The sequence below is a fragment of the Mytilus trossulus genome, chromosome 2, assembly GCF_036588685.1.
Source record: "Mytilus trossulus isolate FHL-02 chromosome 2, PNRI_Mtr1.1.1.hap1, whole genome shotgun sequence".
Lineage (NCBI taxonomy): Eukaryota > Metazoa > Mollusca > Bivalvia > Mytilida > Mytilidae > Mytilus > Mytilus trossulus.
Window position 1 is genome coordinate 16,436,808 of NC_086374.1, and position 15,236 is coordinate 16,452,043.

Here is a 15,236-nt window from a genome sequence, read left to right on the forward strand (position 1 = left end):
TATACAAGAAAAAATAAATCTACAAGTTATGAAATAGTAGTAATATATATTAAGGAAGATACAATGTGACTAAAATATCTATTTTTGTAAAGAAAACAAGTTTATAAATCTATTGTTCAATAAAAAGTAATAATGCTTGAAACAAAAAAGATTTATTAATTTCATAAAACATATATATGTGTCACATATAAACAGCGTAATTGCACTAGTAACCATAAAAAGTTAAAAATAAGAAATCAAATATTTGTTCATACTATTACAATACAGATCAGTATACACAATAAATCATATTATATAAATGCAAATAAGTATACATCAATCTGTTTAGTAGTAGATATACTTTTATGACCTGGGAAAACTTAAAGGGATTTTTCTGAAAAAATAGCTTTTTGAGACATATCTTTAGTACACTCTGGTAAGGCAAACATTATGCTATCAGTATACGAAACATTTTTATTATTATCATAGCAATCATTGGGTGATACAGATGGACATATTTTATTATTATGTTTTTTTTGCTGTTTATTGTATTTCTTATATAAAATAATAGCAACCACTATTGCAGTGAGCACTAGTAATGCTGCAAGTACTCCACATACTATTCCAATTGTTGAATCACCATCAGATTGTCCAGATGACTGAGCTGTTGAGGTATCTGAAACAATATAAAACAGAAAAAAAATAAAACCTTGCAATTTTTGATTTATGTCTTGATATATATTTGCAGTTAATAACACATAACTTATTACATGATAAAAATGATTACGTAATATTCAGATTTCGACAAGGTTTATGTAGGGTCTGTTTTAACTTGTTCTCTGCGCTTTATTTAGAATTGTGACTCACAGCTAATACTTTACAATATCAATATGCAGAAAATTGGTACTGATAAGTCTAAAATATATGCCAAGCTCTTTAAAAAATTAAATGCTTTTAATGTCAAATATGCTTCATTCGGCATAAATAAACTTGATCCAAACTTATCCGCGACGTCATAATATTTGACGTCCGGTCTCTTATCAACGTCCGTTTCTCAAATTGACGTCCAATTCTAATGTCACAATGTAATCATTACAAATCGATGGCCAATTTTTTATCATCTTGTGGCGATATGTCGAATTACATGGATATAGTCAAAGCAAAGGAACAAAGCGGCATATTGGGACCTAAACTAAATTTATAAAAAAAAATGGTTGAAGACTGAACACCGCCCTTTAGATTGCCTTCAGTTCTCTCTGTGGTTGGATTTTTTTTTTTTATTGATTCACACAAAAATGCATGTCATTATTAATATGAACAGGAATGCCACACTTCAATGTTGATCGCTTTGATTAACTTCTATCAAGATAAATATAAATATACATGTCAGATTTGGACGTCGATTTAAGAAACGGACGTCGATTAGAGACCGAGCAACGATTTGAATTTAACATATATAAAAAGACTATTCAATATAACAAATGTTCACACAACTATGTGATAAAATTCAGTAATAAAATTAACGGTACCAATTTTCTTGCACCAGATTCGCATTTCGACAATACATGTCTCTTCAGTGATGCTCGTGGCCAAAATATTTGAAATTCAAAGCTTATATGAAAGATGAAGAGCTAAAATCCAAATGGTCCAAAAAGTATAGCTAAATCTGTGAACGGAATCAGAGCTTTGCATGAGGGAGATACATTCCTTAATTTATAATAATTTCTAATATTTTGTAACAGCAAATTTTAATAACACAAACAAATCTGTATTTTCATGCCAGTACCGAAGTACTTGACTAAGTTATCAAATTTACTGCTTTGGATGCTCGCTTGATGCTGCGCAAAATCTTTCTATTAATTTGATAATGAAAATCATACCTTTTTGAACATAGGATAACAAAAATCCTCTCTTTGGACTGGCATTATCAGACTTGAATTCAACACGAAAATTGTTTCCTGAACTAGTATATGTGAATGTAGGTTCCCATAAATCTTGCGTGCAGTGTTTTGTTGTTGTTCCTAAGTGAAACAAAATTGTGACATTTTAACCAAATAGTAAGCCCATCATAGAGTCTGCCTATGAGCACACAATTATCAATTTTGTTTTATTGCATAAAACAAACAAGTAACAAGAGTAACTTTTAAAAAGACAATATATTTAGATAAAAAAAAATCGTTACAGTCAGTTTGATTACATTTTGTCAAACTCAATTAAAATCATTGCATTATTGACTTCAAGCCATTAAATCCATCCCATTTGAATCCGAAATATGCGACCTTCATTTTACCATTGCTTGAAACGGGTAAGCCATGTGTACAGCAGGTATCATTCTCAAAAAGCAGAGGGCGTCGACTTTAAAAAGTAAAACAAGGCAATTACAGGTAAACCACTTATGGCTAATTCGGAAGACAATGAATTATTTTTTTGCATTCTTCGACATAAAATTTAAAAGACCTAGAAAAATCGTCATCGCTCTATTGATCGCACTTTTCTTATAATTTATTATTTTTAAATTGTCATTTATATTCGTCTATGGTCAAAGAATGAATAATTAGACGGAGTCTAGCATACTATACAAGAACAATTCTGATACACGAAATGTTACAATTCTGATACTTGAATTTTTTATTATTTTTTTAAATAAAAAAATCCAAAACAAATAAATGAATTAAAAATAAAAAAGCATAACATATATCTTCTTTTTTATAAGACTAACACATATGTGTGATCTGTTAATTCTTCATTATAAATAATCAAAGAAACAATCAAAACAGAGTGGGTTGACAGATGATATGGTATGTTGTCTCAACTTACTGATGAAATGCTTTCGCGGTCTTAGATCTATAGATAATAGAAGGTTCGTCTCATCTGTAATTTACCGATTCCATTCCCGATTGAATCATTTTACCAGGAGACGCTTTTTATGTCCAAATACGAGGTTTCGATCCTTTTTAAATGCACGCGATTCACTCACTTCTGTTAGTTGTTTCTTAGTAACGGATATACACGATTTTAACATCGGTAAATTAATATAGCCCTAAATGACAAAAGTCGTTTTACAAAAGGGTCTAACTCATTAAGAGTTATTAACTCACTGTGCATACTATAACAGGATTTTAAATTAAAAAAAAAGGCTTACACATATGTGTAAATGCAGTTCACATTAATTAAACATGTAATAAATATATACTCATATTAGCGCATAGAGAATATACAATTAATACAGCGCTTTAAATTTCGTATTGTTCTAATACCTTACTTTATTATGAATCATGAAATTTAAAGTACAATTTGTTATCTAACATCACAGTTCTACTAGGCCACGATCGCACTACAATCTGTAAAAAATGCAAATGTTGACGATCCGAGTGCGATCGTGTAATTCACAGTAAAGTCGAATCACTTTCGTGGTGAGGTCTTCAAGAACGTGATGAGCGTGGCCAACTTTTAACATATGCAATACATACGTGGTGCGGTCGTGGCGAAACCAGGTCGTTATAAAAGCGTAGTGAGAGCACAGTAAGGTTGTGATAGGATCAAAGAGATCACTGTGCCATCGTAGCAAGAGCGTAGCAAAAGCTAGATTCTATTCGGAGAGACTGCGCTACGATCTCGCAGCAGTGTTATTCCGACCTCACTACGACAATCACGTTCTAACTACGGTATAACTACGCTTACACTACCGACTATGCCACGTTTTCACCACGCTATTGAAGATCATAGTAGGATTCTAGCACGTTCATGACGTCCTCGTCACGCTCTTCTTACCACCTAACTACATTCGAACCACGACAATCATGCTCTTTCTCATTGTCACAATATACCGTATAGCGGGTTATTTTCGCACAGTGTTAATTTTCTCTTATATTCGATAGAACAAAATTGCCAAAATAAATTCCGCCAAGTTAAAAGTGCTAAGGTATTGATGAAAGTTTTTTTTTATCCCCGCATTAATGGTCACCAATCTATTTTGTATATCTTATTCAATGAAAAACGCGACATTTTAGACCCTCGAAAATACTGTGTTATACAGCTCTACAGGTTTTGTTTATCTGTAATTTGGACCTCACGTCTATTTATCTAATGGCTCAAACAAGCTTCACACATCAATGTCTTATTTGTTATAGTTAAAATATATATATATATAAATTGAAATATTGTGATTTGAGCTTGATGGACCAACAATAGGTTGTAATTTAGGTTCGATGTATCAGGATTCGTAAGTATCGGGGCTCCTTCTGCCTCTACATCAACCCCTACCACCACGCCAACCTTTTCTGGTAGTTTTTTTGTGTCATGACATGACTATATAGTTTCCGAGAAATCTACGTATTAACAGATGTTGAAGGAATGTAACTGGTATTATCACAATGTTTACGTTATTGGTGAGAACGTAGTAAGATCGGTGTGAACGTATAGTATAATCGTGGTTAGAACGTGCTATAACCGCAATAGAAGCGTCGTAAGATCGTGTTGCAATCGGATAACAAGTAGACTGGTCGTGGTGAGAACGTGATGAGCATAGAAAGATCTTGATACAAGCAGTGAGGTCGCAGAATAGCGCGATAAGAACGTGTTATAATCGTAGTGGGGATCGTTTTAGAAGCGTAATGAGGACGTAGTAGCATCGTGAACGCAACGAAATTTTTACATTTTCATGTCGCTCATACCGCGATCTCACCACGATCTGAATTTATTTTAGATCGCAGTGAGCGTGGTGTTTTCGTGCTCTAGTGGGACTGGCTTTAAGAAGAGAAAACGATATGTCCAGGAATTAAAAGAAATATGTGCATTTTTCATTCCAATAGATTATTTGCTAGTTACTGATTGAAGTCCATTTTTACACATTTTTGACATAGGTTGTTTCTTTTTGACATTTATAGACTGGTTCTCCTTTGAAAGGATGTCATATCAGACAAAATTACCTGCCATTACAACTACGATAGGTGTATATTATTTTCTGATAGGATGTTTCTGTGTGTATTGCATTGGTTTTTTTTTATGCACTTCAGTTTTTTCTGTTGTTTCGTTGTTTTCTTCTTATAGTTGATGAGTTTACCCAAGGTTTAGGTTGAAACATGACTTTCTTTGCTCTCAAACGATTTATTACTTTCAAACAGTGGTATACTTCTGTTGCCTTTATATATATTCATATAGGTGTTCTTACCAATATTCTAACAAAGCAAATTGTATTACAAATCTGTTTAAAGACTTTAAGTTTACATTCATTTCGCAAAAAATGATTGACTCTTTCCGCTTGTTATATATTTACATTAAAAATGTATGTCCCTCTTAATGGAAACTACTCCCAAAATGCTTCTTTGATTACATGGTCAATTATAAAATTGGCAACCAGACTCTTGACAGATATCATTGACTTTTCTTCATACCAATGTGGGATGTAGGTTGACATTAAAATCTAACAGAATTCCAGTGTTTGCTTTGATTGAGTTTACTGCCTCTTGTATTAGTGTGTTTCTTTTAACAAAGATAATGTTTTTTGTTGTATGAAAAAAATGAAACACATACCCGATTCAGTTATTGTTATGTAATCATACCCACACGATGATTCCTTTTCAATATCCATAAATAGTATCTTCAAAATAACATTGGCATTTGAATCTGTTGTTGTGATATCCCATGTGCAAACTGTATTTCTGAAAATATAAAAATTCTATTAAAGGAAAATCCTGTTCCTAATAAGGAATGATTCGGAAAATGACAATTGTTTTCCATTTCTTAATGCTTGAGCTTTTGAATTTGTCATTCGATAACAGACTTTCGTTTGCGCCTGTCCCAAGTCAGGAGCCTTTGTCCTTTGTTTGTCTTGTATTATTTTAATTTTAGTTTCTTGTGTACAATTTGGAAATTAGTATGGCGTTCATTATCACTAAACCAGTATGTATTTGTTTAGGGGCCAGCTGAAGGACGCCTCCGGGTGCGTGAATTTCTCGCTACATTGAAGACCTGTTGGCGACCTTCTGCTGTTGTTTTTTTATTTGGTCGAGTTGTTGTCTCTCTGACACATTCCCCATTTCCATTCTCAATTTTATTTCGATTTTAATTTTTTCTTGAATTTCAGTGAGCGTAAACGATAAGAAGTGAACGACAAAGCAAAGGAAACATAATTGTATACAAAGAACTAAAATGTAAAATATGTTAAGATACATACAGTGGGTAAGTACTTGGAAAGCTTGGACTTGATAAATACTGCTCTGTACTTGTGGCATTCATACTTTGTGCTGATGAACACCCTGTTCCAGCTTTAAAAAGATATACGCCTTGTTTATTCATACTGTTTCAAACGTGTTCAATGCTATATAAAATAGAAAACTTTTGATTTTTGCAGGAACTATATTGACTTCTATGTATAATTATCGTCGATTAAGTACTGGAAGCAACCTAGACAGGTTAACAAGTTTGTAAAACAAGCAATGCATTCTAAAACTCTAATATCAGCTGTTGTATAATCAAATTAAGAACATTAATTGAAAAGTTTTCACTTAAATGTCTAATTAACCCCTTCAAATATAGTGTTAGTATTTCTGTTGTAATGGTATGAGAAAAAAAAGTAGTTGTTGACAAAAAGTAACGTGAATGTAAGCATGCAAGTCAATTGTTAAAAACCCTAGGGAAAATTATGTAAAAGTGTGTTTGTACTTACAAAAATCATTAGCACTGATCATATACATAAGAAATCCCAGTTCTGAAGCTGAAGAAGTGGAGTCGGATGTAAAAGTCGTGTAAACATTTCCAGTTGAAGCGGTCTGATAACCAAGAGTTCTTGAACCAGATCCCGATGCGCATTCATTTTTGTGTTCTTGGGTCCCAGAAGTTGATGTTCCTAATTGAATAAAAAAAATAAAGAAAATTTATAGTGTATAAGTTAAAAATGGGTTTGAAAGGTTGGCTATATCTGCAGACAGCTTATTTCAAACGCAGTAGCAAATACATTTTTACGGAGATGTTGATGACGGAACGCGGAAATTGTTTTACGATCAGGATAAATTTATTATAGGTTTACATATTGATTTTGTTATCAGTAAATTAAATTTATACAAAACATTATTGTTATAGAAATATGTATTTTCACGGTATTACAATTTGTCTACATCTATTTTCTCTGTGTATGATTTATTTACGTTTATTGGAAGTTGGTTTACTGATTAATTTTTAGCCTAAGATACATGTTTTTTCATCTTTGCTTTGAACTAGCTGTCAGTAACTACGAATTTTCTCTGTCTGTCATTTTTGTCGCTATGGTTGTTATGCACGGGGAATGGAAAAGTACTCTGCCACGTCTGGTTTGTGTTAGCGTCTGATTTTCATCTGGTGTGTGTCGATCTTATGATTTAAGCCTTTCCCAACTGCTTTTGATAGTTTGTTTGTAAGTGATGCGAGTACACCACTATCCCTGGCTAGGGAATTGTTGAGCGCTCAATTAATTTTAACCCCGGCACTCTTAATGTGCCTGTCCACAGTCAGGAGCCTGTATTTCAGTGGTTGTCTTTGGTTCATATCTGTCATATGTGTTTTTCGTAAATTATTTCCTTTTTCATCAGAATAGTTTTTTCATTTGAATAGATTTGTATATTTTAGGTCATTGCCCTTTTCTGGCCAACTATGCGGTTTTGTTTTTTTATCATTTTAACGTCAATGGATACAATGTATCAAAAGGTATTAGAAGCTCAAAAAACTTCTTTTCACTTAATTAAGCCTTTTTCTTTATTTTATATTATTTTTATTTTTGTTCACCTCGGTTACATTGTAAAAGCAGATATTTCAGGGACCAGATAGTCTGCGTATGATCCATATTTATTTTGACCATGCATTTATTAATGAAACAACACATTAGTTCATATTTTTATTTTTAAAAAAGCGTTGGAAGCTCATAGGGAGTGATGTCATCTACGATCGGTTTTAAATCGGAATATATAAAAATTATTTAGTCGAACATATATTTACTTGTGTACCGTTTGTAACACAAGAAATAGCTTATTTCACCAAAGAACTTCCCGAATCACTACATGATGTCATGTATGAGCATAAAATGACCAAATGCATTCCAGTATTATATCCAAGCTGATGGGTGTACAATTTTTGTATAATAAGTTACCAGGACTATAAATACACTTTTTAAATGCGTAAAAGCAAATATCTTACCATCATAAACATTAATCGCGTCTCCTGCACAACTTAAAGTGATGTCAGTAACTCTAAATAGAAGGACGTCTCCAGATATTGAGGTCGATCCTAACCAAGCACAATTCGAATTTCTGCAAAAAATAGCAGCTGTAGAAAACTTCGGAGAGCTATTTGCACATATAATTTGATAGTAACTTCATTCATACTAGTAAAATGTTCCATCAACCATTTTCTACATAAGAAAATGTCTGTACCAAGCAGGAATATGACAGTCTGTTGTTATCCATTTGTTTGATGTGTTTGAGCTTTTAATTTTGCCGCTTGATTAGGGACTTTCCTTTTTGAATTTTCCTTGGAATTCAGTATTTTTGTGATTTTACTATTGTTTATTTCTTTTTTACACTGTATTTCAAAATCCTTTTTCTTGAAGTAGTTTTATCTTTCTTTTTTTATTAAAAGATAGGAACAATAGTAATTAAAACATATTTATTTGCTGGAATTAAGTCTTTTCTGATTACTATTATAAAAGTATTTTATTTTAGAATTCTTGCAGATAACACGTCTTTACACTAAATCCATTGTATTTTGGATGTGTACGGATTGAGTGTTTAGTCTTAGAGATATGATTTTTTTATTAGTTCTTAGTGGCTTTGAACTGGCTGTCAGATAACTGCGAGTACTCTCTATCTGTTTATTGTGTCTTTTTGTGTCGGGATGTATAAGTATCCGGCCACGTCCACTTTTATTTTTTGTCTATCTGATGAGTTAAGCCTTTTTCAACTGATTTTTATAGTTCGTTTCTAATCTTGTACTGTTGTACCACTGTCCCAGGTTAGGGGGAGGGTTGGAATCCCGCAAACATGTTTAACCCCGCCACATTATTGATGTAAGTGCCTGTCTTAAGTCAGGAGCCTGTAATTCAGTGGTTGTCGTTTGTTTATGTGTTACATATTTGTTTTTCGTTCATTTTTTACATAAATGAGGCCGTTAGTTTTCTCGTTTGAATTGTTTTACATTGTCTTATCGGCGCCTTTTATAGCTGACTATGCTGTATGGCCTTTGCTCATTGTTGAAGGCCGTACGGTGACCTATAGTTGTTTATGTTTGTGTCATTTTGATCTTTTGTGAATAGTTGTCTCATTGGCAATCATACCACATCTTCTTTCTTATATGAATATAAATCGAAACTAAATCTGAAGAATTGAGAGTGATAACAATAAATGTGCATAAAGAAGGAGGGGTATGACAAAATATGGGAGATTGCAAGGATGGTATTAACTGCGACTTTCAAAGATAATTACACAATAAATCATTTAAAACCTTTTATGATCTAAGAATTGTCAAAAACAAACAAAATTTGTTGGTACTTATAGTTATCAAAGGTACCAGGCTTATGATTTAATAGGCCAGACGAGCGTTTCGTCTACACAAGACTCATCAGTGACGTTGAGATCATAATACTAGTAGTTAGAATGCAAAACATGCATTCCTAGACAGCATTATATTCAAGTCTAGCCTTCAAGCTTCAGTTTACTAGCTAAGATAATTAAATGATTAGATTCAGAATATATATATATATTTAGGAAGAACAGTACATACATAGCATAGCCAGGCGCTGGATATCCTGGTGGAGACACTTTAACTGTTGTGTATCCGACAGTCGTATTTTCAGTTGTACCAGAACATTGTCCAGATACTTTCCAGATAACAAATGTTGATACCAATGAAATAACAAAAGCACCATTCATATTGTTACATAATGCTGCACAGTTACGTCCAAGTATACATTGATATTGCTTTTAAATATATGATTGATCAAGTAGTTTTCTGTTAGAATGCCATGGATTCACATCTGAAATGACATAAATAAAACCCATCATAGATCAGAAAAAATGTTATTTCGTCAAGTCAATAAAATAGCTTGTTTAAATGCAATACGACTTTTATAAACTCTATATAGGTACTTTGTCTGCAGTTCTCATCGGCGTTTATTACGTGGAGAATATCCTATTTATTTAATTCAACCCGGTTGCGAGCACATTTTGCTCAACAATTTTACATCAGACATTTCATATTTGATACAATTGTGAAAACTAATATCAAAGAAAAACAATATAAATGGGTCATTTTTCATTAAGAACACATTTATTGCTAACTGTAACGTTGCATTTCGTTACAATTTCATTTGGGATCCCTGCAAATCCGAATGTATGTCAAATTGTTCCTTGATTAAGCTCCGTTAAATAGTGGGGTTGGTGCTGCTCAATATTAATACGGGGTTGTATGTATAGTATATTTAAAAGAGCTAAATTAAATGTTTGGCAGATTTTTCTTTGAATCTTTGTGATTTTCATAGCCCGTTTGGCACCTTCCCCAACATGTGTGTACCATACAAAAGCTATGCTACAACTGTTTCTTTCTCTTTATGTCAAGTCCTCGTTCTTTGCACATTATTGACGAGATATCCTGATATTACATAAATTGACTAATTTAGAATCATATCATTTAAAACTACTATACACTTACTGTACCTTGATGACAGTTATGGAGGATACTCCCTTAAAACTTTAAACTACATTGTAAATGCATAGACGATAATTACCAATCATACCTAGAGATTATAGAAAATACTGTCAAGATTAAATCCGTATATTTCTATCAGCAATCTAATACACCGATATTTATCAGGATTAATTACCCCGCCATATTTTAATACAGAGGCGTAACTAATTAGGAAAATATTAGTTTTAAAATTAAAAAAAAGTAGTCAAAATATTTAATTTACTTATTGACAGTTCAAGTTGAAAAACTTGACTGCGCTTAGTAAGTATGATGCCATTGTTATTCGCCAGTGAATTTTAAATTTATTTTTTATGTTGTTTACTTAAAGCTTTGTCATGTAGAAAGTATTAGATTCGTGATATAAACATTTACTTGTCTAACATAATTACAAAACATAATATTGAAATGCAAGTTGAACTTCTTATTTTTAATTACAATTACAATAGAGTAATCGCTTGAATTCATTTATTACACTTAAATTTCATAAGACTCATAAAGAAATCAAATGATATATAATATAAAGAAAATAAGAGTATGTCCCAGGACTCCTGCAACACACTGTCTTTGTACTGTTTTATTCATTTTGAAAACAATATTAACATGACAAAAACGAAAAATCATAAAAATCAAATCACTTTAAAAGCATTACCGAATTCATTTTAATAAAAAAAAAATTAGAGAAAAAATAAGAGAAATGGTAGAAGTGCCAATAATGCAAGTAGGTATATATGCTTACAACTTATTACGGAGCGCAAAACTATGTCTTACAGACTTGTTTTATAAGAACTTCAATTTTGTACTGACAACATTCTTTCTTTTGAAACACAATTCGTTTTTTGTCATTACAAAACATTTACAATTTTGTCAAAAAGGTATGTAAATATGAACTTATTTGCATACAAAATTGTCTTATTTTACCTGATATGGAAATTAAAACAAAATAGTCAATTTTGTGAGACTAAATTCAATTTTGTGCTAATTTTTGTTCGACAAAATTGAGTTTTGTTAAACAGTTGTGAAAAATTCAAAGTTTGTGTCACAAAAATCAATTTTCCCAATAGTAATTTTGTATGCAAATTAGTTTTGGGTTCTGCAAATGAGTTCTCTCATCACGATTTTGTAAGAAGGCTTCTCATTGGATATAGTAAATGCGGGTCTCGCAGGTTCAATGATATGTCATATGGGTGATGCGCTTTTCTGCAAAAGTAAGTTATACCTAACAAATAGATATAAGAAAGTGAAGTATGAGTGTCAATGAGACAACTCTCCATCCAAGTCACAATGTGTAAAAATAAACCATAATAGGTAATTAAGTATGGCCTTCTTCACTGAGCCTTGGCTCACACCGAACATAAACATGTTAGTCATAAGTCTACAACATAAAAGAAAATATGTTTAGTCTGTCTAATTTGTATGTACGTATTTCAGTCTGTTTAATTTGTTTATACGTATGAGACATAATACTCAAATAGAATGTCAAGAACTATGTTCTTTCATTTCATAGCTTATAAGATTATGATTTTAATTGTAAGATATATATTACCTAACCTATTCTTTCTTCAACATAATGAACTTTTAAAATCGTCAATATGACTGTTTTGTAAGATATAAATAAAAATCGAAAAAGTCGCGTGTTGTGTTCAATTTTATTGCTTATCTTCAATGTAATTACGATAATAGGGTTATGCACCATTCATAATGAATAATAATCCCTGCTGGTAAATTATATAATATCCCAAATTCATTAAAAAATGCACTTTTGGTTTTCAATTGAATTGAATGCGATTGAATTGATATTCATCTATAGATTTCTTTGATTTTGATAGAGAAGAATAAATGAATAAATCATACAATAAAATAGAACGATGCATAATTTAACTACTTAGCTTATTAATTAGTTACGGTCTTTAGAGTTTAAATAAGGAAACTATACAAGAATTTATACAGCACTAAATTTATAACATTATTATTTTATTACATTCATTCAAATGAAAATAAGAAACTCAAGTATTAGGTTTGTAATATTGTGAAATTGGCAAAAGTTAATGCAGTTCAAGCGACCACGCGGATCGGTATCATTCGACTGAATTTTTTGAATTTTCCTACTGGTCGCCCACAATACTCCATGTATAATAGCAAACTTCATATATTTTTTTCTGATGTTTCACAACTTGACCAACTCCAAAAACTGAATAAAAGAACTTAAAAAAACGAAAGTAAAAACAATATTTTAAATATAGGTTATTATGTTCTAAAAGAAATAAAATTTACATTAAATCCGCAAAACGACGAAAACAACATCAAACAGGGTCAGTAAATCGAAAGTAAACTGACAACGCCATGACTAAAAATTAAAAAGGCAAACAAACAAACAAAAGTACACATGACACAACATAGAAACCCAAAAAAAAACAACACGAAAACAACAAAAAAACTGGTGGTGATCTCAGGTGCTTCGGAAGGATAAGCAGATCCTGCTTTACATGTAGCACCCGTCGTGTTGCTCAGTTAGGAAAAAATATAAGCCCTTATAAATTTTACCATCCCCTTTTCATTGCTTTTTTGCAATACTAAGCTTACTGTTTATGTCATATATGTGCATATGTATGTAATCAGAATCTCCCATAGGTTTAATATCCAGTATATAAAATGTTAAAATATAATTTCTTTTGGGTGTATCCATGGCAACAATCTGCACTTATTTGCTATAAAATATTGCAAAAAGGGGGAAAAGATGTCACATATTTCCCCAAAACTTGGCTTCAAGTAGAATTTCAATCGCTTGAAGTAATACCTTTTCTGAAACTGTGTACATATATCATTCGGTAGATCCAATGAAAAGCATATGTCTTTCATCTTATTTTTTTGTAAAATTGCGTCAAAAACTTCGTGTAGAAAAAAAGTGTTTGTAAACATTTCATTTAATTCTGGACCGATGGCCGGTCAAGATATGAAAATACGGATCGTCAAACAGAAAATAGCCCTTAAAACATGTTAAAAACAATCTTGATGCTCTTATTAACCATCTTTGAAGGCTAAACTAGTACTCAGCTGTCTAAATTAAAAAATGAATTTTATTACACAATAACTTTCCTATTTGAAAAATCCACAGGGGCCAAAATGCGAATTTAAACTCCTAACTGTGTATTGCTACCTCATGTTATAACAAATCTGATAAATAGTATAATTCGAAAGATCACATTCATGAAGGGAAATTGGGGATTGTAAATACGACGTAAGGAACATATCCGCTATCATCTGTGAAACGGTAATTCCCTGGCGTCCGTAAAATTTACGAATAAATGATTTCACCTTTACCGTTTGAAACTCCTAGTTTAAAAGCTTCATTGTGAGCAGCAATCCTCTATCAAGAAAATCATTATAGTAAATACAAGCACGGGAATATCGTATCAATTGGGAGATAAATACCCTGTAGACAGGTGCTGCTGGATTGTTGCTACTTAGAAATGGAAAGTTCACAATTGTTCATAACACGCACAGATATACAATGTAAAAGAAAGCTTTCATTAGCAAACACTTAGTCTAAATCATTTTTAAACCTGTTGTTTGCGTTTATAAGTATAAATTAAAAATAATACATGCATTCCAGTCATTTAATTAAATAAAAAGAAGATGTGATCTAATAGACAAACAAAGAATATGGGGTATCTATTTGGACACAAAATTAGAACATGCACACCGAAAAACACCCAAAAAGCAAAATAACAGCGCTTTCGTTGCTGTTCTGCATCTCAAATATAACTACCAATAAAACAACGATCTAACGAATCCTAATGACGTAGTTGTGAGCCTCATAGTTAGGATAACATTTATTTTTCTTTTAAAAAATGTCCTATACCAAGTCAAGAAAGTGGTCATTGTTATATTATAGTTGTTTCTGTGTGTGTTACATTTCAACGTTGTGTTTCTGTTGTGTCGTTTGTTTTCTATCGTATATTTGAGTGCGTATAAACAATGACGCAACGTCAGATATTGCTACCATGTAGTGTAACAGAAAAATGACGTTAATTTGGGAACGCGCACTATCTAGTTCTTCCTGCTTATTTTTTTTTGTTGGGGGGGGGGGGGGGGGGGGGGGGTAAATGCAAAATATTACACACACGTATAAATGCCGTGAGACTATAATCTAATATGATTTTATAATTTACACAGGATTTTTAGTTATTATGTGTTTTTGGAGGAATATTGCTGCATTATATATTCAAACCAAGTATGATTTAATTTAAGCAATGGTATTCAAGAGACAATACAATGACTTATAGTTGTGATACTGAATTTTTCTCACTTCGCATTTTTGTAATATATGCATAATTTTTTGTTGTTGAAAGCAGGACAATTATATTATGTGGAGGAAGGAACACGCGAATGCAGTTTATGCCGTCCCTAGCATATTACGCGTGTCACGACGTCTAGTAATGATAACGGAAAACTTGCAAAACATTTTCATTTATCCGTATTTCTTATAGCTAACCCTGTAAACCTAATTCAATTTTGTGTACCAACTTCAACTTTAAAAGTACTTTTTG

At 32.0% G+C, this 15,236-nt stretch overlaps 1 protein-coding gene across 4 annotated transcripts in view; it reads right to left on the reverse strand.

Annotated features, from left to right (window-relative positions):
* Positions 1–313: 313 nt before the first annotated feature.
* Positions 314–15,236, reverse strand: part of LOC134704937 (deleted in malignant brain tumors 1 protein-like) — a 33,541-nt gene continuing 18,618 nt past the window's right edge. For 2 of the 4 annotated variants that reach the window (XM_063563718.1, XM_063563720.1), the window contains exons 2-8: positions 9,727–9,979; positions 8,146–8,258; positions 6,647–6,826; positions 6,155–6,245; positions 5,512–5,639; positions 1,860–2,000; positions 314–655 (exon numbers count right to left, since the gene is read on the reverse strand). In XM_063563718.1, the coding sequence (XP_063419788.1) occupies positions 360–655; positions 1,860–2,000; positions 5,512–5,639; positions 6,155–6,245; positions 6,647–6,826; positions 8,146–8,258; positions 9,727–9,875 (1,098 nt within the window). In that variant the 5' untranslated portion in view covers positions 9,876–9,979 and the 3' untranslated portion in view covers positions 314–359. Of the gene's footprint in view, positions 656–1,859; positions 2,001–5,511; positions 5,640–6,154; positions 6,246–6,646; positions 6,827–8,145; positions 8,259–9,726; positions 9,980–10,653; positions 10,835–15,236 lie in introns of those variants that run through there. The other 2 variants (XM_063563717.1, XM_063563721.1) reach the window with 2 other exon arrangements.